The sequence below is a fragment of the Eucyclogobius newberryi genome, unplaced genomic scaffold (assembly GCF_026437365.1).
Source record: "Eucyclogobius newberryi isolate DKJ021-1_F unplaced genomic scaffold, fEucNew1.0.hap1 SCAF_5, whole genome shotgun sequence".
NCBI classification, from domain to species: Eukaryota; Metazoa; Chordata; class Actinopteri; order Gobiiformes; family Gobiidae; genus Eucyclogobius; species Eucyclogobius newberryi.
Genome location: NW_027316167.1, coordinates 3,415,794 through 3,443,060, shown reverse-complemented (window position 1 = coordinate 3,443,060; position 27,267 = coordinate 3,415,794). Strand labels below are relative to the sequence as shown.

The 27,267-nt window shown below is 48.4% G+C and overlaps 1 protein-coding gene across 1 annotated transcript; it reads right to left on the bottom strand.

Annotated features, from left to right (window-relative positions):
• Nucleotides 1–2,345: 2,345 nt before the first annotated feature.
• On the bottom strand, nucleotides 2,346–25,911 carry nr1h3 (nuclear receptor subfamily 1, group H, member 3). Its single transcript, XM_072465329.1, has 11 exons — nucleotides 25,803–25,911; nucleotides 16,190–16,333; nucleotides 11,728–11,810; nucleotides 10,716–10,943; nucleotides 9,840–10,106; nucleotides 9,086–9,291; nucleotides 7,806–7,985; nucleotides 6,779–6,878; nucleotides 6,568–6,681; nucleotides 5,697–5,791; nucleotides 2,346–2,773 (listed from the first exon to the last, which is right to left on the bottom strand). The coding sequence occupies exons 3-11, from the start codon at nucleotides 11,768–11,770 to the stop codon at nucleotides 2,627–2,629; spliced, it is 1,380 nt and encodes a 459-aa protein (XP_072321430.1). The 5' UTR covers nucleotides 11,771–11,810; nucleotides 16,190–16,333; nucleotides 25,803–25,911; the 3' UTR covers nucleotides 2,346–2,626.
• Nucleotides 25,912–27,267: the final 1,356 nt, after the last annotated feature.

The following is a 27,267-nucleotide window of genomic DNA, read 5'->3' as shown; positions in this document are numbered from 1 at the left end:
CTCTACGAAGACCTGTATGTGACCTCTACGAAGACCTGTACGTGACCTCTACGAAGACCTGTACGTGACCTCTACGATCTCTACGAAGACCTGTACGTGACCTCTACGAAGACCTGTACGTGACCTCTACGAAGACCTGTACGTGACCTCTACGAAGACCTGTACGCGACCTCTACGAAGACCTGTACGCGACCTCTACGAAGAGCTGTACGCGACCTCTACGAAGACCTGTACGCGACCTCTACGAAGACCTGTACGCGACCTCTACGAAGACCTGTACGTGACCTCTACGAAGACCTGTACGTGACCTCTACGACCTCTACGAAGACCTGTACGTGACTTCTACGAAGACCTGTACGTGACCTCTACGAAGACCTGTACGTGACCTCTACGATCTCTACGAAGACCTGTATGTGACCTCTACGAAGACCTGTACGTGACCTCTACGAAGACCTGTACGTGACCTCTACGAAGACCTGTACGCGACCTCTACGAAGAGCTGTACGCGACCTCTACGAAGAGCTGTACGCAACCTCTACGAAGACCTGTACGCGACCTCTACGAAGACCTGTACGTGACCTCTACGAAGACCTGTACGCGACCTCTACGAAGACCTGTACGTGACCTCTACGAAGACCTGTACGCGACCTCTACGAAGACCTGTACGCGACCTCTACGTGACCTCTAAGGACATTTAGCCCTGTGAGAATTGAGGTATAAATCATTTCACTTCGAGTACAGCAGTACTTCGACGTTCAGTCTGTATACGCGGAATACACACATGTTCAACCTCAATGTATTTAAATATAACTGTCACATTATCTCGTGTCCTAAAGTGTTTAACTGACACAATCACTTTACAGTCGTCTTTCACCTTTGCATATCCATCCCGAGCTTTGCGTCTTTATCCAGAACTTTGCGTCTTTATCCAGAACTTTGCGTCTTTATCCAGAACTTTGCGTCTTTATCCAGAACTTTGCGTATTTATCCAGAACTTTGCGTATTTGTCCTGACAGAACTTTGTGGACAGGCCGAGTATATTCAGAGATATGAACCATAAACCTGCTCGACGGCTCCATTTAAACTGTTTATTTAACGTTCAGTCGTCTTAAACCGTGTCTTCCAAAGGTCCTTAACGACCTTTAAGTCGTGTCAGTCAAACCTTTCCTGTCGAGATGTAATAATGAGATAATAAGTCATGTAAACACACATGGAGCAGGCGTGTTCGAGTGTTCACACGGATACAGACTGAACGGTACCGTGACCTGGTACCGTGACACGTCATCCTGGATACAAACTGGAAGTGGGTAGTTTAAAATGTATTTTCACAAGAGCCTAAAACAGAACAAAAAGGCTCAAAAAAGTGTCCATAAAACCTAAAACCCGCTGAACGTTTGTGAGACCTTCGCCCGGTTGCGTCCCGCCTCCGCCCGGTCACTTGGTCGTGTCCCGCCTTCGCCCCGCCTTCGCCCCGCCTTCGCCCCGCCTTCGCCCCGCCTTCGCCCCGCCTTCGCCCAGCCTTCGCCCAGCCTTCGCCCAGCCTTCGCCCAGTCACTTGGTCGCGCCCCGCCTTCGCCCGGTCACTTGGTCACTTCCCACCATCGCTCGGTCACTCGGTCGCACCCCGCCTTCGGAGTCCCACCTTCGCTCGGTTACTTCCCGCCTTCGCTCGGTCACTTCCCGCCTTCGTTCGGTCGCTTCCCGCCTTCGTTCGGTCGCTTCCCGCCTTCGTTCGGTCGCTTCCCGCCTTCGTTCGGTCGCGCCCCGCCTTCGTTCGGTCGCGCCCCGCCTTCGTTCGGTCGCGTCGCGTCCCGCCTTCGTTCGGTCGCGTCCCGCCTTCGTTCGGTCGCGTCCCGCCTTCGTTCGGTCGCGTCCCGCCTTCGTTCGGTCGCGTCCCGCCTTCGTTCGGTCGCGTCCCGCCTTCGTTCGGTCGCGTCCCGCCTTCGTTCGGTCGCGTCCCGCCTTCGTTCGGTCGCGTCCCGCCTTCGTTCGGTCGCGTCCCGCCTTCGTTCGGTCGCGTCGCGTCCCGCCTTCGTTCGGTCGCGTCCCGCCTTCGTTCGGTCGCGTCCCGCCTTCGTTCGGTCGCGTCCCGCCTTCGTTCGGTCGCGTCCCGCCTTCGTTCGGTCGCGTCCCGCCTTCGTTCGGTCGCGTCCCGCCTTCGTTCGGTCGCGTCCCGCCTTCGTTCGGTCGCGTCCCGCCTTCGTTCGGTCGCGTCCCGCCTTCGTTCGGTCGCGTCCCGCCTTCGTTCGGTCGCGTCCCGCCTTCGCTCGGTCACTTGGTGGCGTCCCGCCTTCGCTCGGTCGCGTCCCGCCTTCGCTCGGTCACTTGGTGGTGTCCCGCCTTCGCTCGGTCACTTGGTGGCGTCCCGCCTTCGCTCGGTCACTTGGTGGCGTCCCGCCTTCGCTCGGTCGCGTCCCGCCTTCGCTCGGTCGCGTCCCGCCTTCGCTCGGTCGCGTCCCGCCTTCGCTCGGTCACTTGGTGGCGTCCCGCCTTCGCTCGGTCGCGTCCCGCCTTCGCTCGGTCGCGTCCCGCCTTCGCTCGGTCGCGTCCCGCCTTCGCTCGGTCGCGTCCCGCCTTCGCTCGGTCGCGTCCCGCCTTCGCTCGGTCGCGTCCCGCCTTCGCTCGGTCACTCGGTCACGTCCCAGATTTCGGACAGCAGAGGGGGCAGTTTCTTGTCCTGGAGGCGCAGTGCAAAGACCTGCTCTGAGTGGACACTACTCAAGGTGCGGAGGCTGACCAGCTTCATCAGCATCCGAGGGAACATCAGGTGGTCCTGGACACAAAGGTTCAAGGTTAAATACTCGACCGCGCCACTGCCGAGGTCCTGCCGAGGTCCAACTGAGGTCCAACTGAGGTCCAACTGATGTCCAACTGATGTCCAACTGATGTCCAACTGATGTCCAACTGATGTCCAACTGAAGAAGCAGGTATAAAAGGCTTCAGTCTCTCAATGGCCTTGTGCATTATATTAGGCCTTAGTTATTTTATTACTTGGTTTACGGATTCGCCGCACTTAGATTATCGATTTATACAATATAAATAAAATAAATTATCTTTTTTTTTATAAAGTACCGCCGACAAAGCAAAATGGCATTAAATTAAATGTAAAAAGCGGTATTAAGTCAAAAGATAAGAGCGCGTGAAGCAATTTCTCGCCAAACTCCTGCGGAAGTCTGTCCCCCGGGGAGAGCGCGCCCCGGCCCCGGGGAGAGCACGCCCCGGCCCCGGGGAGAGCACGCCCCGGCCCTGGGGAGAGCGCGCCCCGGCCCGTCTGTCTGCTGCGCGCCATTATATCGCAAATACACATTTTAAACCCGTTTACCTCATTTTCTTCAGCATGTTTTGCCGTGACTGGGTGGGTGGGGGAGGGTGCACACTTAAGTGTCAGTTCTGTCTGTCTAAAACGCATTAAATCTACTGTTACACGCTCCTGCGCCCCCCCCCCTCCACCCGTGGTGCGTTTTGGGCAAACCGGGAAGAAAACATCTTTTGAAATTGAAATTGTATTTATATTCCGTACGCCTGTTCAATATATTTCATTTAAAAATCCGTAAACCAAGTAATAAAATAACTGCAGCCTTATTAGGCCCGGGCGCCACCAGCTGGTGAGAGCAGAGGCCTGTTAGTCCTGTCAGGCCGTGTAAAGCACGGCTGCGAAAAGTGCGCACTCCTCCACTCATGCACGGCCCGTGCAAACTGAGGAGTACTGAACATTACTGTTGTAAACGGGCGAAGCCACTAAACGAGCGCTTTACATGGGGATGACGACCGTCCCATATAGTAGCTCACAAAAACGTTCTCCTTCTCTTGCATGTTCCGATTTCGCATGTAATGCAAAACTTGAACATTTAACTTAGGGATCATCTCAAAATGGGTTGAAGCTGAAAAGACTTAATTTTTTTCGTCTCTCTCTGGACCCCCTCCTCCCCAAAAGACTGTCTGGCTTCACATCAAATTTACGCGTTGATTCAACGATAGTAGCTTGATAGACCTGCTCACCTCGAGTGAACATCCCTGAACATCCTTTAGTAAGTTTATATTTAGAAGTTATGAACTCTCCAAATAATGTCACCTGTCACTCATGTTTGTTTACTCAATCCACATGGTCCACGGGCCCTAGGGGCCCCACAGCACATCCCAGTCAACCCAAACTGTGAGATGACCACATTGAGATAGTCTCAAGAGGATGAGAGAGTGAGAAACTCATGTTTCTTGTCAAAACCTGTAATTGTCAATTGCCTGAGTTTAGACCTTAGACATGTCAGAATGACAGAAGCAGAACACGCGCTTTTGTCTCAGTGAGAATCTCACGTCTTCTATGATTGGCCGAAACTTCATGCAGGTTTATTTTGGTCCTTCTTCCGGTCAGTGCGTAGCACGTTACTAGAGCCAAATCTCTTGATCAGTTGCTGCGCTGCGTCTTGCCGCAAAAAAAGCTTTTCCAACTTTTCTGCACCAGCTGCGATGGCGATGCCCACCCCGCTCCCCGCGCTGGCCACTGCACCCGCTGTGCTCCACGCACTCGCCGCCTAATATTGGCCAAATGCTCGTTGAGTTTTTTAGCATTTCAAAACAATTAATGCCACAAAGATGTATTGAAGCTTCAAAGACTCAAAAACACAAAGTTCCCGTCAGTGACCAGAGACCCAAATCATGAGGCAGGAAAGCGCTTTCCGAAAATGTATAGTTTATGATATTTGAAAATGGGAAACATTGATTTCACATCAGAATATTCCTCTTTTTTTTTTTTATTCCTCTCGGGACCAACCGCCTGTTATTCACCCAGTGAACATTGATGAAAAGTCACAAAAATTTGCGCACGTCAAATGTACCAAAAATGCATTTAGAGATAAGAAATGACCAAATAAAAAATCTGATCGTAGAATCATGAAATTTGGCGGTAGATGGCGACAAGAGAAGTACAAAATATTATTACGGCAATGTCGGCCATATTGGATAAAAAATTGCTAAGCATGACTCCAGGGCATTTGCCCGAAAAAAATGAAATTTGGTGAAAATGGTGTTAAAGAGACTTTGAGTCGGTCACAGTCTCTGTGAAGCCAAAAACTGTGGCTAGAATTTCAAAAAATTTCCAATTTTAAAATTTGCTACCATTTGCGCAGACAAAGTCTGAATTGCGTCACATTTGAATCAGTTCTTAAACCCTTTGCCCTAAACCTACTGGAAGAGAAACAAATTAATTTGGCGCAATAGCGCCCCCTATAGAGTCAAATAAAATTGTATAGAGGGAATAAAATTTTGTTTTTATGAAATTTGAAGAAATGGCATAAAATTCCATTTTGGCATCTGATCAAAAAAGTAAACAAGTCCCATGTCATATTTGTTACTGTGTGGAGGCGTGGCGAGGGCCAATCATCGGTTATATTTATAGATTATTATTCTGCTTAATTAGCTCTAAAACATAACTGCTCATTCTTCACCTCGTTTGTCTTACTAAAGTCTTCACTACAGAGAATAAACCTCATCATATCCACGTGACCTTGTGTCTGACCTTTAGTGTAGTTTATAACTTGATCAGGGACAGAGCACATGAACCTTGACCTACAGGATGGACGCTTGTGCAGGTTGTGGCTCATTTCCACCTAAAGTCCCTGGACAGGCTCAAAATGGCGTCGATGCTCATGTTTTACACGTTTGCTCAGAACACGAGGCAGATCTAGTCAAAGGCGTCTTACGTTTGGTCTCTTGATCATGATGTATGAGCGCAGGGCGTCGACATACGGCTGCTGCAGCCGCTCCACCAGCTCATGGTCCTGAACGTTTGGTCTGTCTGAAAGAACATGACAGGAGCTTTTAACACGCAAACGTGTTTATAACATGTTTTTAACACGCAAACGTTAAAAACGTGTTTATAACATGTTTTTAACACGCAAACATCAAACGTGTTTATAACGTGTTTTTAAAAAACGCAAACGTGTTTATAACATGTTTTTAACACGCAAACGTTAAAAACGTGTTTATAACACGCAAACGTCAAACGTGTTTATAACATGTTTTTAACACGCAAACGTTAAAAACGTGTTTATAACACGCAAACGTCAAACGTGTTTATAACATGTTTTTAACACGCAAACTTGAAACGTGTTTATAACACGTTTTTTACCTGCAAACGTGTTTATAACATGTTTTTAACACGCAAACTTGAAACGTGTTTATAACACGTTTTTTACCTGCAAACGTGTTTATAACATGTTATAACATGTTTTTAACACGCAAACTTGAAACGTGTTTATAACACGTTTTTTACCTGCAAACGTGTTTATAACATGTTTTTAACACGCAAACGTGAAACGTGTTTATACCACGTTTTTTACCCGCAAACGTGAAACGTGTTTATAACACGTTTTTTACCCGCAAACGTGTTTATAACATGTTTTTAGCATGCAAACCGTTACCCGTGTTAACTCATCGTTTAGCCCTCGTTTCTTAGGATTATGAGGGCCAATTTTCATGGCAAAATTCAGCAGTTAATTCCAGGCGTCGGAACCGGGCGTCGAAACCGGGCGTCGGAACCGGGCGTTACTCTGCAGGCCTGTTCGTTCTCACCTGCAGAGAAGATGTTGATGGCGATGAGCAGGGCGTATTCGGCCTCGTCCAGATGGAGGTCGTTCATTCCCTTTGAAAACTCAAAAATGGGATTGATAAACTCGATCTGGAGCCCTGAGGTCAAAAGGAGAAAAGGGTCACATTCTCCCCGGGGCAAAGGTCACATTCTCCCCGGGGCAAAGGTCACAGTAAACGTGAACTGAAACAGTACCTGCTTTTGCAAAGTCCTCCTTGTTGTAGCTAAAGTCCTTCAGAAACGTGATGCTGTCGATCGCAGGGTTGTATCGCCGTGACGTCTCCAGCAGCATAATCTGAGACATATACTTATGTTTACATCATGTTCTAATACTTATGTTTACATCATACTTATGTTTACATCATGTTCTAATACTTATGTTTACATCATACTTATGTTTACATCATGTTCTAATACTTATGTTTACATCATACTTATGTTTACATCATGTTCTAATACTTATGTTTACATCATACTTATGTTTACATCATGTTCTAATACTTATGTTTACATCATGTTCTAATACTTATGTTTACATCATACTTATGTTTACATCATGTTCTAATACTTATGTTTACATCATGTTCTAATACTTATGTTTACATCATACTTATGTTTACATCATGTTCTAATACTTATGTTTACATCATGTTCTAATACTTATGTTTACATCATACTTATGTTTACATCATGTTCTAATACTTATGTTTACATCATGTTCTAATACTTATGTTTACATCATGTTACAACATGGGCCCCTGCGGCTCCATGACCGTCACAGTGGTCATGGGACACAGAGGGAAAACAGCCTTTTGGCCAATTCTGCCATATTTATAGAAATGTTAATATGAACTGTCCCTGAAATGAACAACATTGACAACAAGATGAATTTGTGTGTTAATTTGTGCTTTGGGCCGGTCCATCCGCAGAGCAGCATTGTGCTTTGGGCCGGTCCAACCGCAGAGCAGCATTGTGCTTTGGGCCGGTCCAACCGCAGAGCAGCATTGTGCTTTGGGCCGGTCCAACCGCAGAGCAGCATTGTGCTTTGGGCCGGTCCAACCGCAGAGCAGCATTGTGCTTTGGGCCGGACTCCACTGAGAGGCAGGTTCAGTGCCATTCAGGAGAAAACACTGACATCTACAGAAAACCAGCAGGTTCTTCTAATCCTCTCCAAACAAACAAACAAACAAACAAACAAACAAACAAACAAACAGTGTCCCACCTCTATGGTGGAGGTCTTGAGCAGCGCGATCTGGTCCTCTCTGGTCAGCTCCAGGAAGCCGGGCAGCTGCTTGGCGAAGTCGACGATCTCCTGGACCGACATGATGGCCAGTTCAGTGAAGTGAGCAAAGCGCTGCTGCCGAACCTCTCTGTTCTGCAGGTCCTGACTCTGAGGCCACGGCTGCACCCCCACAACAACAACAACAACAACAACAACAACAACAACACGGGTCACAAACAAGACACTTTCAATCTGAAGGCACAGAGCTGTTATTTCACGGTTCATGTACATTAAAGGTCCCATAACATGCAAAATCGACTTTTCAGAGCTTTTAACCTTCTTACACTGCTATTTGTGCTTCATTTATGTCCAGAGTGTTTTTTTGATTGATTCCCGCAGTGTTTAGCTTTAGTACAGACTATCTCCTTTCCTCCAATCTCCAAACTGACGGGGGGTGGATGCAAGACCGTGTCATAATCACAGGCACGCGTCATCATCCCCCCTCACCCTCCCCCCTCTCCACCCGCCTGCCGCCTCCCGCCCCCTTCCCCTCGGCTCCGCGCTGCTCCAGGCTCCCGTGTCTCCCAATACAAGCCCCGGAGTTTTTCTGCTTCGATTTACGACGAAACACGGCTCAGAGAGGCCCAAAACTTCATTAATGATATTGTACTCTTTACTATTATCACAATGGTGAAGGTTTATGTGGCAGTTGATGCAGCAACCGGGAAAATAAACGGAGAGAAGTTCTATCCGATACCGAAAAACCAGGAAATAAGAGCGCGATGGACATAAGACATATATATATATATATATATATATATATATATATATATATATATATATATATATATATATATATATATCTGTTCTGCGCACGCTGTAGAATAAACACCAGATTTATTTAGTCTCCGCGGAGCTACAGCACACAGCTGTGGGGCACACAGGCGCTCTGAGACTACGTCACGGGTGGGCGGGGCACACAGGCGCTCTGAGACTACGTCACGGGTGGGCGGGGCACACAGGCGCTCTGAGACTACGTCACGGGTTGGGCGGGGGAGCCAGATGGCTCTTCACAAGGGTGGGGGCGAATATCAAACCAAGCCGTCTGCATTTCCGGGTTGGTGAGGGGGTCCAAGGTCTGGGTGATATTTCTTAACTATTATGTTAAGGGTGTTGCACAACCCTTATTATTATCAATGATACACTTAGGATAAACTACGAAACGTGAACAAAAGCATGTTATGGCACCTTTGAACATGGATGCACACGAGTGTACTCACAGTCACTTTGGGTCGGTCCAGGAAAGACCTCTTGTTGCACTGCTTCTGCATGGCCACCAGCTTCTGGATCATGTCCTCCTGCTCGGGGGCCAGGGAGGCAGAGTCAGAGGGAGGGGTGGGCGTCGCCACCGAGGACGAGCGGGCCGTCTCATCATCGTGCTGCTTCTTCAACTTCTTAAGACGGATCTGCTCCTCGGACAGCACACCTGCAACAAACGAGCATGATGACTCTGGACACCAGCAGGAGGCCAGTCCATGTTTAGTCCTGACTCTGGCACCAGCAGGAGGCCGGTCCATGTTTAGTCCTGACTCTGGCACCAGCAGGAGGCCAGTCCATGTTTAGTCCTGACTCTGGCACCAGCAGGAGGCCGGTCCATGTTTAGTCCTGACTCTGGCACCAGCAGGAGGCCGGTCCATGTTTAGTCCTGACTCTGGCACCAGCAGGAGGCCGGTCCATGTTTAGTCCTGACTCTGGCACCAGCAGGAGGCCGGCCCATGTTTAGTCCTGACTCTGGCACCAGCAGGAGGCCGGTCCATGTTTAGTCCTGACTCTGGCACCAGCAGGAGGCCGGTCCATGTTTAGTCCTGACTGGCACCAGCAGGAGGCCGCTCCATGTTTAGTCCTGACTCTGTATCTGTAGTACATCCAAGCATGTTCTTGTGGCACAAGTTTGTCATTGTGCCCCTTGAAGAGACAGGGTCATACTCACACTGCTCCAGAGTGCCCGCCTCCCTGAGACAGGGTCATACTCACATTGCTCCAGCATGCCCGCCTCCCTGCACTTGCGCAGGCGGCACTGCTGGCACTTGCGGCGCATGTACATGTCCATTTCACAGCGGCCGTTGTTCTTGCAGGAGTACTGGGCACTCTTGATGACGCTGCGGCGGAAGAAGCCTTTGCAGCCCTCGCAGCTCAGGACATTGTAGTGGAACCCGGAGGCCTTGTCTCCGCACACACTGCACACCTCGTTCCCCAGCATCTTTGGAGCCGGCCCCTTCTTCCTCTTCACCGGCTGAACATCTGAACACAAACAGGAAGTATTTACCCAACAGCTGCAGGTAAACGTTAGCTTCCGACGCCAGAGGCCCGTTAGCTTCCGACGCCAGAGGCCCGTTAGCTTCCGACGCCAGAGGCCCGTTAGCTTCCGACGTCAGAGGCCCGTTAGCTTCCGACGCCAGAGGCCCGTTAGCTTCTGTTGGAGTGAGAACAAGACGAGGCTGCTGATCAAATCTATATAGGTGTGAAGCTAACTGGAGGCATGAAGCTAACTGGAGGCATGAAGCTAACTGGAGGCATGAAGCTAACTGGAGGCATGAAGCTAACTGGAGGCATGAAGCTAACTGGAGGCATGAAGCTAACTGGGGGTGTGAAGCTAACTGGGGGTGTGAAGCTACCTGGGGGTGTGAAGCTAACTGGGGGCGTGAAGCTAACTGGGGGCGTGAAGCTAACTGGAGGCGTGAAGCTAACTGGAGGCGTGAAGCTAACTGGAGGCGTGAAGCTAACTGGACTTGATCTATGATCCAATAAAAAAATAAAAACGGCAACAACAAAACATTTGAGTAAACAGTCGGGTTTTAGGGTGGAGGGGAGGTCTTTATGAGCGCGTGAGTTTATTTTCGTGTATTGTACCTGAAGTTGGAGACGCGTCGCTGGAGGCGGGGTCCAGCTTGATGTGGTTGGGCGCAATGGGCGCGGCGCTCATGCCGCTGCTCGTGTCGCCGGGGGAGGAGTCTCCGTTGGCAAGAGGCGGGGCCGTGTCGCCCGGAGACAGCAGGGGCTTCACGGAGCTGCACCTGCGGGCCTCGTCCAGATTGTCCAGCTGCCGTCCTGAGGCCTCGCCCACCGCTCTCCTCTCCTCTGGCACAGAAACATCACACGTACGTCACGAGCATGTCACACGAGCATGTCACACGGGCACGTCACACGGGCACGTGTCACGAGCATGTCACACGGGCGCGTCACACGGGCGCGTCACACGGGCGCGTCACACGGGCGCGTCACACGGGCGTCACGAGCATGTCACACGGGCGCGTCACACGGGCGCGTCACACGGGCGCGTCACACGGGCGCGTCACACGGGCGCGTCACACGGGCACGTCACACGGGCACGTCACACGGGCGTCACGAGCATGTCACACGGACATCACACGGGCATCACACGGGCATCACACGGGCATCACACGGGCATCACACGGGCGCGTCACACGGGCATCACACGAGCATGTCACATGGGCATCACACGGGCACGTCACACGGGCGTCATGAGCATGTCACACGGGCACGTCACACGGGCACGTCACACGGGCGTCACGAGCATGTCACACGGGCACGTCACACGGGCACATCACACGGGCATCACACGGGCGCGTCACACGGGCACGTCACACGGGCACGTCACACGGGCACGTCACACGGGCATCACACGGGCATCACACGGGCACGTCACACGGGCACGTCACACGGGCACGTCACACGGGCACGTCACACGGGCGTCACGGGCATCACACGGGCACGTCACACGGGCATCACACGGGCGCGTCACACGGGCGCGTCACACGGGCACGTCACACGGGCACGTCACACGGGCGTCACACAAGCTTTATGAACGGCAACTGACAAGGGAGAATACACGTGTTCTTACCATGACCAACATCGGGGACATCAGTCACTGACAGAATGGACATGTTCTGCACAGCCCCTTGTCATTACGAATCCAGTCTGCTCCTGCACAGACAAACACAATCAAGACACGCCCAGAAGACACATCCGCATCCGGAAGACACATCCGCATCCGGAAGACACATCCGGGAGAGACATCCGGAAGACACATCCGGGAGAGACATATCCGGGAGAGACATCCGGAAGACATATCCGGAAGACACATCCGGAAGACACATCCACATCCAGAAGACACATCCACATTCAAAAGACACACCCAGAGGACACATCCAGAGGACACATCCAGAGGACACTGCCCCGGCTGGACGTGGGAGACGTATGGAATAACGTCTAAATATCGCCATCGAGTACATCGTCTATCATGAAAACCATTTTAAAACGCAGCAAAAGAGCAGATTATAAAAGTGCAAAACCATCATCATCTACTTTTAATTTACATTATTGTCAGTCAATTCTACACTTTGTTTCCCGTTTAATGCTATAATTAAACTACAACCAAGACATTTACAGGCACATTTTAGCACAACGTGGAGGGGAAGCTGAAAACACATGTATATCTGTACAACACTAGCAGCTCATATTCAATATACATGTAGAATATTGGTTTGGTTGATCATTTACAGGAAAATACGCGGCGACACACCACACAGCGTGACATGTTATTTATATCGTTACGTGAAGCAGAGGAAATCCAGCCGGCTGTAAAAACAGAAATGAAAGTTGCTCGTTCTTCTGAGGAACTGATTCAGCAGCAGCGCCGGGCGTGGACGGGCTATTCTTACCCCGTGGAGAACAATCGGGCACAAAATGATCCAGATACATCAAAAACGAACGGAAGAAGAGACGCGGCGCGTTGGTCCATCGACAGCTCCACAGCCTGAAATGAGCTAGTTCTGTTTTTATGTAGATAACTAGTCCTGGCCTCGTGTTTGGACATCATTTAAGAGCATTTATCGTTACAGGAAACACTGAAAACACCCTGAAAATCCTGATTAAAACCGGTCAAATCCACAGCTATGACCGTCATTATGGACATGTGAAGCTGAAATCATTACGGTCAGAGTATAATTTAAAAGACAGAAAACAAGCAGACATCAACTAAATACAAACAAAATCGCATCATAAACGCAGTCGTAAGTCTGTGGAATTTGCTAATTTAGTCCGAAAATATTTTTTTCCATTTGCCTGATGTCTGCCACGATCTCAGTCCAGTCCTTGATCGTTGTGTGGTCCCCGTCATCCTTTTTATCCTGCCACCAGAAGTATAAGTCAAAGGTATCCGCTGATCGTATCCATGGCAGCAGTTCTGAGGCCCAAATAGTACATTGTTCTCAAATTAAGTACAATGACAATGTCGAAAACTGTATCAATTTCAGTCCAATAACCCTGAACGACAGGACGGTCCCTAAACCGTGATGGCGGTTTGCCTCCTGCTGCCACAGTTTCCCAACAGACTGCATTTCAGTCTAAGCAGCAGGTCATTTTATGTTCCATCCCGTAAATTGTAACAGCTTGAATTGTTTTTGATCGTCTGATATATTGAGCCAGTGGTTACGGATAAAAAGCAAACAGGAAGGGGGACCCGGCACAGCCCTGTCTCACCCCTCACTCCAGGGTCAGCGGATCCGCCCGGTGACCACTGATTTTAACTCTTGATGTTGGACCCTCGTAAAGAACCCCAGCACTCTTCTTCTCCTAACGATAAACTAACGATCACAGCTTTATCTTGCATCTTTGTGAATGGTTCATTACCGTATTTTCCGGAGTATAAGTCGCACCGGAGTATAAGTCGCACCAGCCAAAAAATACATAATAGCAAGCCTCGAAATAACGGGCCGGACACGGTCAATGACCGGCGCAAAAATCAGTTTTGACCGACTCCAAACTCTAGGTTCCGGACACGATGACCGACGCAAATTTTTTGCCGCAATATATATTTTTAATAGGCAAAAACAGCGCGGTGAACACGCCCAAAGCGATTCCTCTGCACAAACTCGGGCGCGCTGTACTACAAACCACGATTATTGCTGTAGTTCTACAGCGGAGGAAGGCAGCGGAGCATGTGCGCGGGCATTTCTATCGCTTAAGTTTCATTTGACAGACATCCCACTTCGCAGTCTTCTCGCTTCTCATTGGCCGAGCGGTGTCCGTGATCTAATGTCGATGAAAGCGGGCATCTGATTGGCCGCTGCGTTCGGTTGCGTTCGGTTGTACTCGGATATGCCCGCTCTAATTTTGCACTACAAGTGATATCGAGGTTGGCGGGCGTCAATCTCCTCAGTTCGCAATTCAGTCTTTTTTAAAGTTGTTTGCAACAAAAGCTGTAATTTTGCACATTAGGGACAATGTCAATGTGGAAGTATCCAAGGGCCCCAAGGGCCCCGCCCCCTTTGGAGTTGTTAGCATCGGGGCAATGTATATGTTAGTAGTTTATTTTGTAGGCTGTGATTTTATATATTCCACAAGATCTCCTTGTGTGTCAGATGCTGTAAACAGTATTCATTTTGTATCTAATAAACATTATTATATTAAATTAAACAGTTTTAAAGATCATGATCTCTGGTTTATATGAGTTCAGTATTTGTGCTCTTCATATCAAATAACAGATAAAAGTACTTCAAATTGTTTTACATGCTAATAACCAGGTTTAAAACAATACATTTATCTTGTTCTTATGACGCCGTGATGCCGCGCGCGCTTGTGGGCCCCTGAAATTCCTGGGGGGCCCTTAACTTTTTTAGGTAGGGGCCCCCCCTGGCCCCTAACTTTGAAAATCTATTTCTCAACGTGTAAATGATAACGATACATGTTAATAAAAGTTCATTTTTCATTAATTATGTTATTCTGTTTTCCTTTCCTTGTGACCGATACAGAATTAGCCATGACAGGTACCAAATGATCGGTACCTGTCATGTTGACAGGGATGTAAAAATAATTATTTCAAGGCTTGTAATAGAGAAGAAAAAAAACATATAAGTCGCACTGGAGTATGAAATGCGGTTGCAAGTGTGAAAATAACAAATAATATCACATACAAGTCGCTCCGGAGTTTAAGTATAAATATAAGTATAAGTCACACCCCGGCCAAAACTATGAAAAAAGGTAAGATAAGATAAGATAAGATAATCCTTTATTGTCCCACATGGGGAAATTCCATTGATGCAACGCAGGTAGATACAGACTTATAGTCCGGAAAATACGGTATGTGTGGAGATGGTTTTATGTCATCTTGTGTTTGTCGTCCGATCAGAGTGGGTGAAATTTAGGAGAGTTCCATTCTTTTGGACATCTTTCCTCCACGTCTACAGTAATGTATATTTAGGATTGTATAGATTGTGTATACCGGCGCGCGCTAGGGTCCATCTCCCTCCAGAAGGTGTCATTTATTGCTGCTCTAGTTCCCCTCGAGTTTGACACGTCTAAATGTGGGTCAAATGCACAGATTGCCGCCACAGATTCGGGTGCCAAACGTACCGTATTTTCCGGACTATAAGTTGCGCCTTTTTCATAGTTTTGCGACTTATACTCCAGAACGACTTATATCTGATATTATTTGTTATTTTCACACTGGCAACTGCATTTCACAAGTTGATTATTTTCACAAAGACAACCACAAGAGGGCGCTCTAGGCTCTAAGAGACGCAGAAGAAGAATCTGCACTTCCTCTTCCTCTGGAGTTTGTGGAGTTGTTTAGAAGTGACAGAGGAAGAAGAATTCAGTGGATTTAGTGATTTGGGGTAAAACTGATGCTTTGCTAAACTTGTTAGCATGTTCTTTATGCTATAGTTATCTGAATAACTGTTCATATGTTACGTTAACATACCAGACACTTACCACAGTTCTGTCTGTGCCTCATGTAGCTGAAGGTGTTAGCGTTAGCATACGTCATGTAGCTGAAGGTGTTAGCGTTAGCATACGTCATGTAGCTGAAGGTGTTAGGTTAGCATACGTCATGTAGCTGAAGGTGTTAGCGTTAGCATACGTCATGTAGCTGAAGGTGTTAGCGTTAGCATCCGTCATGTAGCTGAAGGTGTTAGCATACGTACACCTATTCACCATGTTCTCTCATCTGTTATTATTTTAAACTGCATTTCAAGATCAAATGTCTGTTCTTGCTCTTGGATTTTATCAAATACATTTCCCCCAAACAATGCGACTTATATATATGCATTTTTTGGCTGGTGCGACTTATACTCCGGAAAATACGGTACATTTACGTTCAGATTGAGAACCCTGGCGTTACCGCGATACGTTTAACTTGTAGCAACATCGATCCGTTTGTCCGCCACGATCGATGTTTTGCGATATTGGTACTTTTTGCGACGTATTTGAAAATGTTACTCACAATGGTCTTTTCCCCAAAACCATGAGCCGCTCACGTGAGTATAGTTCAAAGCAGAGTGCGTGTATTGACCAGAGCTTACCTGCGAATAATTACTGCATATTCATAGAGTTCCTTGAGTCCACGCCCTGGTCCAGCCGAGGAGCTCCTCTCGTGGCCTCTGCACCCTCGGGATCCGGGCGCCGCGATTACGTGTTGATACGACGGGAAATGAGTGTTCGGCGCCCTATGGGAGACGCAGACATGGAGGGAGGAGGGAGGAGGGAACAGCAGAGGTTACTATCGGCCATTCACTCTTGTGCACAGACGGCTCTTCTATCGGAGCGTTAGGACACCAGGAAGTCCACACCACAGCCTTTTTTATTAAATGTGATATACCGTTAAAAAAGCAAGGCGAGAATAATAAAAATCACGTCAAATTTAATTGATTAGCAAATAGTTTAATGACGATAAAGTTTTAAAGGATTAGACTCGTTTGATGAAGTATGGACACGAAATGAACAGGACAAAAGTGATATTTTGTGTAGATTAATCAGATCTAATAGAAGATGGTAAAGAAAACACTATAATTATGTTAGATAACAGCGCATCATCTACAAAGAGAGTATTTTAGATCAACATTGTAGTATCACGTATCGAGCCTCCTTCAGAGAGCGCCTCCTTCAGAGAGAGCCTCCTGCACAGAGAGCCTCCTTCACAGAGAGCCTCCTGCACAGAGAGCCTCCTTCAGAGAGAGCCTCCTGCACAGAGAGCCTCCTTCACAGAGAGCCTCCTGCACAGAGAGCCTCCTTCAGAGAGCGCCTCCTGCACAGAGAGCCTCCTTCAGAGAGCGCCTCCTTCAGAGAGCGCCTCCTGCACAGAGAGCCTCCTTCAGAGAGCGCCTCCTTCAGAGAGAGCCTCCTGCACAGAGAGCCTCCTTCAGAGAGAGCCTCCTGCACAGAGAGCCTCCTTCACAGAGAGCCTCCTGCACAGAGAGCCTCCTTCAGAGAGCGCCTCCTGCACAGAGAGCCTTCTTCAGAGAGCGCCTCCTTCAGAGAGCGCCTCCTTCAGAGAGCGCCTCCTGCACAGAGAGCCTCCTTCAGAGAGCGCCTCCTGCACAGAGAGCCTCCTTCAGAGAGCGCCTCCTGCACAGAGAGCCTCCTTCAGAGAGCGCCTCCTTCAGAGAGAGCCTCCTTCAGAGAGCCTCCTTCACAGAGAGCCTCCTTCACAGAGAGCCTCCTGCACAGAGAGCCTCCTGCACAGAGAGCCTCCTTCAGAGAGCGCCTCCTTCAGAGAGCGCCTCCTGCACAAAGAGCCTCCTTCAGAGAGCGCCTCCTCCAGAGAGAGCCTCCTTCAGAGAGCCTCCTTCAGAGAGAGCCTCCTCCTTGAGAGAGAGTCAGAGCCTCCTTCACAGAGAGCCTCCTTCACACAGAGCCTCCTTCACAGAGAGCCTCCTTCACAGAGAGCCTCCTTCACAGAGAGCCTCCTTGTGAAGGAGGCTCCTTCACTCCTTCACAGAGAGCCTCCTTGTGAAGGAGGCTCCTTCACTCCTTCACAGAGAGCCTCCTCCTTCACAGAGAGCCGCCTCCTTCACAGAGAGCCTCCTCCTTCACAGAGAGCCGCCTCCTTCACAGAGAGCCGCCTCCTTCACAGAGAGCCTCCTCCTTCACAGAGAGCCTCCTTCACAGAGAGCCTCCTTCACAGAGAGCCTCCTTCACTCCTTCAGAGAGAGCCTCCTTCACTCCTTCAGAGAGAGCCTCCTCCTTCACAGAGAGCCTCCTCCTTCACAGAGAGCCTCCTCCTTCACAGAGAGCCTCCTCCTTCACAGAGAGCCTCCTTCACAGAGAGCCTCCTCCTTCACAGAGAGCTTTCTTCAGAGCCTCCTCCTTCAGAGAGCCTCCTTCACAGAGAGCCTCCTCCTTCACAGAGAGCCTTCTTCACAGAGAGCCTCCTTCACAGAGAGCCTCCTTCACTCCATCAGAGAGAGCCTCCTCCATCAGAGAGAGCCTCCTCCTTCACAGAAAGCCTCCTCCTTCACAGAGAGCCTCCTCCTTCACAGAGAGCCTCCTCCTTCACAGAGAGCCTCCTCCTTCACAGAGAGCCGCCTCCTTCACAGAGAGCCGCCTCCTTCACAGAGAGCCACCTCCTTCACAGAGAGCCTCCTCCTTCACAGAGAGCCTCCTTCACAGAGAGCCTCCTTCACTCCTTCAGAGAGAGCCTCCTCCTTCACAGAGAGCCTCCTCCTTCACAGAGAGCCTCCTCCTTCACAGAGAGCCTCCTCCTTCACAGAGAGCCTCCTCCTTCACAGAGAGCCTCCTTCTTCACAGAGAGCCTCCTTCACAGAGAGCCTCCTTCACTCCTTCAGAGAGCTTCCTTCGGAGAGCCTCCTCCTTTAGAGAGCCTCCTTCACAGAGAGCCTCCTCCTTCACAGAGAGCCTCCTCCTTCACAGAGAGCCTTCTTCACAGAGAGCCTCCTTCACTCCATCAGAGAGAGCCTCCTCCATCAGAGAGAGCCTCCTCCATCAGAGAGAGCCGCCTCCTTCACAGAGAGCCGCCTCCTCCTTCACAGAGAGCCTCCTCCTTCACAGAGAGCCTCCTCCTTCACAGAGAGCCTCCTCCTTCACAGAGAGCCTCCTTCACAGAGAGCCTCCTTCACAGAGAGCCTCCTTCACTCCTTCAGAGAGCCTCCTCCTTCAGAGAGCCTCCTTCACAGAGAGCCTCCTCCTTCACAGAGAGCCTCCTCCTTCACAGAGAGCCTTCTTCACAGAGAGCCTCCTTCACTCCTTCAGAGAGAGCCTCCTCCTTCACAGAGAGCCTCCTCCTTCACAGAGAGCCTCCTCCTTCACAGAGAGCCTCCTCCTTCACAGAGAGCCTCCTCCTTCACAGAGAGCCTCCTCCTTCACAGAGAGCCTCCTCCTTCACAGAGAGCCTCCTCCTTCACAGAGAGCCTCCTCCTTCACAGAGAGCCTCCTCCTTCACAGAGAGCCTCCTCCTTCACAGAGAGCCTCCTCCTTCACAGAGAGCCTCCTTCACTCCTTCAGAGAGAGCTTCCTTCAGAGAGCCTCCTCCTTCAGAGAGCCTCCTTCACAGAGAGCCTCCTTCACAGAGAGCCTCCTCCTTCACAGAGAGCCTTCTTCACAGAGAGCCTCCTTCACTCCATCAGAGAGGCAAGGCAAGGCAAGTTTATTTGTAGAGCACATTTCATACACAAGGCAATTCAAAGTGCTTCACAGCAGGAAAAATGCATTCAAATCACAAAGAAATTACAGAAACAGAAATACAATAAAATTAACTAAATTAAAAATTATCAATCCAACTGATTTTCTAAACTAATAAAATCACAAACAAAAGAGAAGAGTGCAAAGAAAAAATCCTTTCAGTCATATGCGCAGCTAAACAAAACTGTTTTTAGCTTAGATTTGAACATTGTCAGAGTAGAAGCCTGTCTCACATCTTCAGGAAGACTGTTCCAGATTTTAGCTGCATAAAACTGAAATGCAGATTCCCCATGTTTTGTCCTGACTCTGGGCACCAGCAGGAGGCCGGTCCCTGAGGTCCTCAGAGTCCGAGATGGTTCATATGGCACTAACATATCCAAGATGTACTTTGGTGCTAGGCCATGGAGAGACTTGTACACAAGCAGAGCTGCTTTAAAGTCTATTCTCTGAGCCACAGGGGCCAGTGCAGAGACCTGAGAACAGGACTAATGTGATCATACTTCCTGGTTCTAGTCAGGACCCGAGCAGCAGCGTTCTGGATGTACTGCAGCTGTTTTACAACTCGTTTGGAGAGGCCAGTGAGCAGGCCGTTACAGTAGTCTAATCTACTGGAGACAAACGCATGGATAAGTCTCTCTAAATCTGGTTTTGACACTATATTTTTGATTTTGGCAATGTTTTTTAGATGGTAAAAAGCTGCTGATGTTATTGATTTGACGTGGCTATTAAAGTTCAAGTCTGAGTCCATTATTACCCCCAGATTTCTAATTTGGTTTGTAGGTTTTAGAGCGAGACTCTGGAGGTGACCGCTAACACTTTCTCTTTGTTTCTGTGGCCAAAAACGATTATTTCAGTCTTGTCTGAGTTCAGCTGGAGAAAGTTGTTTTGCATCCACACACTGATCTGTTGGATGCAGTGACAGAGTGAATCTACTGGTCCATAGTCACCTGCCGATAGTGTAACATAGATCTGAGTGTCGTCTGCATAATTGTGATAGGACACATTTTCACTGCGTATCAACTGACCTAACGGCAGCATGTAGAGGTTGAACAGAAGGGGACCCAGGACTGACCCTTGGGGCACTCCACAGGTCAGGGTCATGTGGTCTGAGACACAGCTACCAATTTCAACAAAGTACTTCCTGTCTTCCAGAGCCTCCTCCATCAGAGAGAGCCTCCTCCATCAGAGAGAGCCTCCTCCATCAGAGAGAGCCTCCTCCTTCACAGAGAGCCTCCTCCTTCACAGAGAGCCTCCTCCATCACAGAGAGCCTCCTTCATCACAGAGAGCCTCCTCCTTCACAGAGAGCCTCCTCCTTCACAGAGAGCCTCCTCCTTCACAGAGAGCCTCCTTCAGAGAGAGCCTCCTGCACAGAGAGCCTCCTGCACAGAGCGTCTAGTGTCATCTCCTCTGTCCCCTCCTCTGTCCTTCCTAGTGTCATCTCCTTTTGCTCTGTCCTCTGTTCAGGTCCAATGTCCTCTGGTCTTATCAGTCACTCTCCTGTCCGTGGTCAACACAGCAACAACCAAACAAACAAACAGAATATGGACCACAGACCGGTTCACTTTAGAGCATCTCACGTTACGCGGGGGTCTGCCACGACACCGGCCCGCGGGGGTCTGCCACACGAGCAGCTCACCACACCGGCCCGCGGGGGTCTGCCACACGAGCAGCTCACCACACCGGCCTGCGGGGGTCTGCCACACGAGCAGCTCACCACACCGGCCCGCGGGGGTCTGCCACACGAGCAGCTCACCACACCGGCCCGCGGGGGTCTGCCACACGAGCAGCTCACCACACCGGCCCGCGGGGGTCTGCCACACGAGCAGCTCACCACACCGGCCCGCGGGGGTCTGCCACACGAGCAGCTCACCACACCGGCCCGCGGGGGTCTGCCACACGAGCAGCTCACCACACCGCTCTGACCGTGAGTGTCGTGTGTCGTAACAGGAAACAGCTGAAAAGTGCGCTAGCTTTGTTCTGCTAAGTCTGTGGGCTCAAAACAATAAAATGAACATCTCTGGAGACACAGCGGGTTCTCACTACATCAAGTCTGCATTTGATTAGGATAATAGTTCTGTTATTTCCATATTTTTCAGTCTAATTAATAATGTCTGAAAGTAAATAGAGCAGTAATTACTTTTAGAAGGATTACTACAATACAGAGAGCTTTCTAATCCAGATAACTGCAGTCTGTGTGACGTGCCACTTGCTTTCATCTTAATGTAATTGCGATAAAGCTTTCAGCCCCATCGTTTACTACAGAGTCTGAACGTGACAGTAAAGACCTCTCCCCTTCACTGCAGAGGTCTAAACGTGACAGTAAAGACCTCTCCCCTTCACTGCAGAAGTCTAAACGTGACAGTAAAGACCTGTCCCCTTCACTGCAGAGGTCTAAACGTGACAGTAAAGACCTGTCCCCTTCACTGCAGAGGTCTAAACGTGACAGTAAAGACCTGTCCCCTTCACTGCAGAGGTCTAAACGTGACAGTAAAGACCTGTCCCCTTCACTGCAGAGGTCTAAACGTGACAGTAAAGACCTGTCCCCTTCACTGCAGAGGTCTAAACGTGACAGTAAAGACCTCTCCCCTTCACTGCAGAAGTCTAAACGTGACAGTAAAGACCTCTCCCCTTCACTGCAGAAGTCTAAACGTGACAGTAAAGACCTGTCCCCTTCACTGCAGAGGTCTAAACGTGACAGTAAAGACCTGTCCCCTTCACTGCAGAAGTCTAAACGTGACAGTAAAGACCTGTCCCCTTCACTGCAGAGGTCTAAACGTGACAGTAAAGACCTGTCCCCTTCACTGCAGAGGTCTAAACGTGACAGTAAAGACCTCTCCCCTTCACTGCAGAAGTCTAAACGTGACAGTAAAGACCTGTCCCCTTCACTGCAGAGGTCTAAACGTGACAGTAAAGACCTGTCCCCTTCACTGCAGAAGTCTAAACGTGACAGTAAAGACCTGTCCCCTTCACTGCAGAGGTCTAAACGTGACAGTAAAGACCTGTCCCCTTCACTGCAGAGGTCTAAACGTGACAGTAAAGACCTGTCCCCTTCACTGCAGAGGTCTAAACGTGACAGTAAAGACCTGTCCCCTTCACTGCAGAAGTCTAAACGTGACAGTAAAGACCTCTCCCCTTCACTGCAGAGGTCTAAACGTGACAGTAAAGACCTCTCCCCTTCACTGCAGAAGTCTAAACGTGACAGTAAAGACCTGTCCCCTTCACTGCAGAAGTCTAAACGTGACAGTAAAGACCTGTCCCCTTCACTGCAGAAGTCTAAACGTGACAGTAAAGACCTGTCCCCTTCACTGCAGAGGTCTAAACGTGACAGTAAAGACCTGTCCCCTTCACTGCAGAAGTCTAAACGTGACAGTAAAGACCTGTCCCCTTCACTGCAGAGGTCTAAACGTGACAGTAAAGACCTGTCCCCTTCACTGCAGAGGTCTAACCGTGACAGTAAAGACCTCTCCCCTTCACTGCAGAAGTCTAAACGTGACAGTAAAGACCTGTCCCCTTCACTGCAGAGGTCTAAACGTGACAGTAAAGACCTGTCCCCTTCACTGCAGAAGTCTAAACGTGACAGTAAAGACCTGTCCCCTTCACTGCAGAGGTCTAAACGTGACAGTAAAGACCTGTCCCCTTCACTGCAGAGGTCTAAACGTGACAGTAAAGACCTGTCCCCTTCACTGCAGAGGTCTAAACGTGACAGTAAAGACCTGTCCCCTTCACTGCAGAGGTCTAAACGTGACAGTAAAGACCTGTCCCCTTCACTGCAGAGGTCTAAACGTGACAGTAAAGACCTGTCCCCTTCACTGCAGAGGTCTAAACGTGACAGTAAAGACCTGTCCCCTTCACTGCAGAGGTCTAAACGTGACAGTAAAGACCTCTCCCCTTCACTGCAGAAGTCTGAACATGACAGTGAAGACCTGTCCCCTTCACTGCAGAGGTCTAAACGTGACAGTGAAGACCTGTCCCCTTCACTGCAGAAGTCTAAACGTGACAGTAAAGACCTGTCCCCTTCACTGCAGAGGTCTAAACGTGACAGTGAAGACCTGTCCCCTTCACTGCAGAAGTCTGAACGTGACAGTGAAGACCTGTCCCCTTCACTGCAGAGGTCTAAACGTGACAGTAAAGACCTCTCCCCTTCACTGCAGAAGTCTGAACGTGACAGTAAAGACCTGTCCCCTTCACTGCAGAAGTCTACTTTGTCATTTCATGTTAACGCATCACATTTACACCATTGCGATGAGAAACTGACTTTCCCAGAGGCTAAAGATAAAAGTATTCTGTCAGCAAAATGTGATGTGAAAGTCAAGTGTCCTTCCAACAAAGCAAAGTTCCCACACTAATTCTACACTATACTGGCTGAGAAGCAATGAACTTGACCCCTGAGCAGCACGAACTGGGCGTGTCTCACAGCGTTTCACAATCAGGGACTGACTACATCGTACGGCAGTAAACTGATGATTATTTTAGAAGTCGACCGGTCAAACGCTACTTTACAATGCTCGCACTGTAGGTCAAAGATCTAGACGATAAAATGATAGTACTGTAGCCACCCGAGCGTTGCCATGGTGACAGGAATGCTAAAGAGCACCCTCCCCCCCTTTCTGAGGCGCACAAATGTATGGACTAATAATCCCACGTTAAACAACACATAGAACAGGATGTGATCTCAAGCTAACTTAAGCGGCTAATGTAAGCGGCTAACGTAAGCGGCTAACGTAAGCGGCTAACACGGCGTAGCGGTTTATTTGAGACGGTTTTGTTCTTTCACTTCATTCAGTCGAGTAGAATCCAGTTAAAGATCCGTCGCTGTCGTTTCCCCGACTCTCGCAGTGCATTGTGGGAAATGTTGACCGTCGCTGGACACTACTTTTCATGTCGCACTAGTTTCCCACCTACTGGACATTTGGACGCCACTAAAAATGGTACGAGACCCAAACAGTGCCCTCTCATTCTCCTTTTCATTTATTTTTCCCAACAGAACAAATCCGAATAAGCCGAAAGAATGACATAAAAGAAGAAGTGTTCCTCTAGGGCCTCCAGGGTTCCCTCAGAGTGGTTTACCATCAGGCCCATAAAGTGATATCGCCCCCTGGTGGAGCAGACACACTGAACAGAGCAAAAACCACAGCACTACTTTCCATGGCACAATGTGGTTAGTTTTAGATGTTCAAAGTCGTTCAAATATATCATGTCTATTGTTTTTGTTTCTTCTCATTTTGGTAAAACATTTTCATGGCTTCATTGGGTTCGATTTGCTGTGAACTTTGAGGCAGAGTTTTGTTGTGCGGAAGAGGACGGAGGCTAAAGTGAACCAAGCTAATGCTACAAAATGAGTTACGGCTCAAAACACCAGGCATCACTGGACAAAAGGGAACAAAAAGGGACAAAAGGGAACAAAAAGGGAACCAAGAAGAGAGTCTCTGTCCCTTATGTCTCTGGACTGGACACAAAATCCCATGTGAGTGACGTCAGGCCCGGTTCAAACACATTTACAACGTCCATCTTTACTTTGTTCATTTAATCTCTTATATTATGTTTACATTAAATACAGAAATGATCTTGAGTTTCACTGGACACATTTGTTTTTCAGTTGATCCACAAACATATTGAATAACATGCTCTTATACGTATACTCTTTTTGAAGCTTAGATAAGTGATATTGAAAACAAATTAAAACATATCCTGATACGATATTCAGAATATTATAATCAGACAATATTATAAATGTCTGTAAAATCAATCACAAAAGAGTATCAGCTTAAATACTCTAAGTTTTTAATGGTACTCAATTTTACTCCTCTTTTATTACTATAACAATATGATTTTCAAATGTTGCATATCTTGTCATATATTATCTACAGTTTCATACATTGCCCACCTCAAGCTCAAATACTATTTAAGACGAGTAAACACACAATCAAACGGACTCACATTTCTACCCTGGAAATACAAAATTGTTGCTTATTGTTTTCATTATAAAGACTTCAAATCGTCATCACATCGAGCTGACGTCAGATAATGATTGACAGGAGTTGAAAGGGTCAGTAACACCTCTGATGGGGCAAAACTGTTGCTAAACTAGACAATGTGTAATTAAGGCTAAATGAGCAGCCGTGTTGTGTTATAACATGGCTATAACATGAGTCTGTACATTACACACGGTTATGTCCACGGAACGCGCACTTTACACACGAAACAGCCTGCGACACTTTGTCAACAAGAAGTGACATAGTGCAGCTTTGGAAAGGCGAAGGTTCCGCGGGTTGAACGGAGAAATAACCGGCATTTCACCGGTGTAACGTGAGAGAAAAGGCGCGGCGATCCGAGCGGGTTTCCCGTGGTTAATGAGAGCTTAGCACCGCCGCAGCAGCGACACCTTTACAAGAAGTTCAGCGTTAGCATTAGCACAGCGAGCTAGCACCGCGTCAAAAACCCCACAAAGTCCACGTTAAACGGGCCGAAGACGGCGGCGGTGAACGGGGCGGACTTACCGCGTGAGGCCGCGGACAGAAGCCGAGTCGGGAGCGCGGTTTCCGGGGCACTTGGGACGCAGATGACGGCACTTTGACAGCTAATGCTAATGTGTTAGCCGAGCACTCGTCATGTGATCGTGTAGGCTGCCTGTGTGAAGGGGCGGGGCCAGGGGCGGGGCCAGGGGCGGGACCAGGGGCGGGACTATCACCACGCTCAGGAACAACGCAACTATAATGAGATAATTTAAGATCATTGAATAGAATCATGACAGCGACACAAAGTCAGAGGATTCTGCTTTATAATCTAGTAAAAGACAGAGAGAAATCTGGTAAACATATATTTTTTTATAGATTCAGTCCTTTGACTTGGACTTAAACAGGGGATAAGGTTTTATAGTTATACACTGCTATAGAATAAGGAATAAAGTCTGGTGGTAATGTAACACTTGGATACCAGCCAAGTCAAGGCACTGGAAGAAGAACTTTTAGGACTACGACAAAGTCTAAGGAATAAAGTCTGGCGGTAATGCAACACTCGGATGTCAACCGCCATAAAACAACAACAACAACAACAAAAATAGGCTTTCTATGTGCACAAATGTACAGTTGAATTTACATATGTCGTGCAGAAAGTGAACAGTGAGTGATTAAATTATGTTTTTGATCGTCTAATAAACTGGGCCAATGGTTCAAATACAAAGCAAACAGGAGAGACCAGGCACAGCCCTGTCTGACCCCTCTGTCCAGAGTCAGTGGACCTGTCACATGATGTTGGACCAGCGTAAAGAGCCCCAATATTTGTTATTATTAAATCGTTGATTTGTAATTTGTTTAGCGCTTCAATCATAGAGAAAGATTCAGTTGTATTATCTGGACTGTTTTTAGAGAAACAAAACGTTTGGACTCTCATCCAAAAGTGGACGACTCCCTTGGATGAGAGTCGAAATATTAATTTGTTCCTAATATAGATAGGAGCATGATCACTTAGGTCAGGGTGTCACAAATTGTGGCCCAGGGCCCAAATGTGGCCCTCAGACCAATTTTTGTTATCCCTCCGGTTGGCCCAAACAACAAAAAGTAGTACTTTTTACTGTAAAATTGGAAAAAATTAAACATGTATATGTTATACCAACCTAATATTAATGTTCCAAGTCTTATTAAAGGTGGAGGCATCAAAACGATGTCAAATGCAACATTTTGAATGGTTCAACTCATCGTTAGGTTGTCTGAGGCCCTCTGCTCCGTGTAAGTGTCACACCCCTGACTTAGGTCTATTGTGCCTGTATCTGCCTCAGTGATTTCATCAGTGTCTTTATTGAGAATAAAATAATCTATTCTGGAATAGAGTGTATGTGGATTTTTAAAATGAGTATACTAATGTGTCTGAGGGTTCATTTCCCTCCAGATCCGGGCTATTCTGCGAGACAGATGGCGCTCTTATTCTCTTTTGTCTGTTTAGTGCCACTTGTGTTCTTTTTATTCG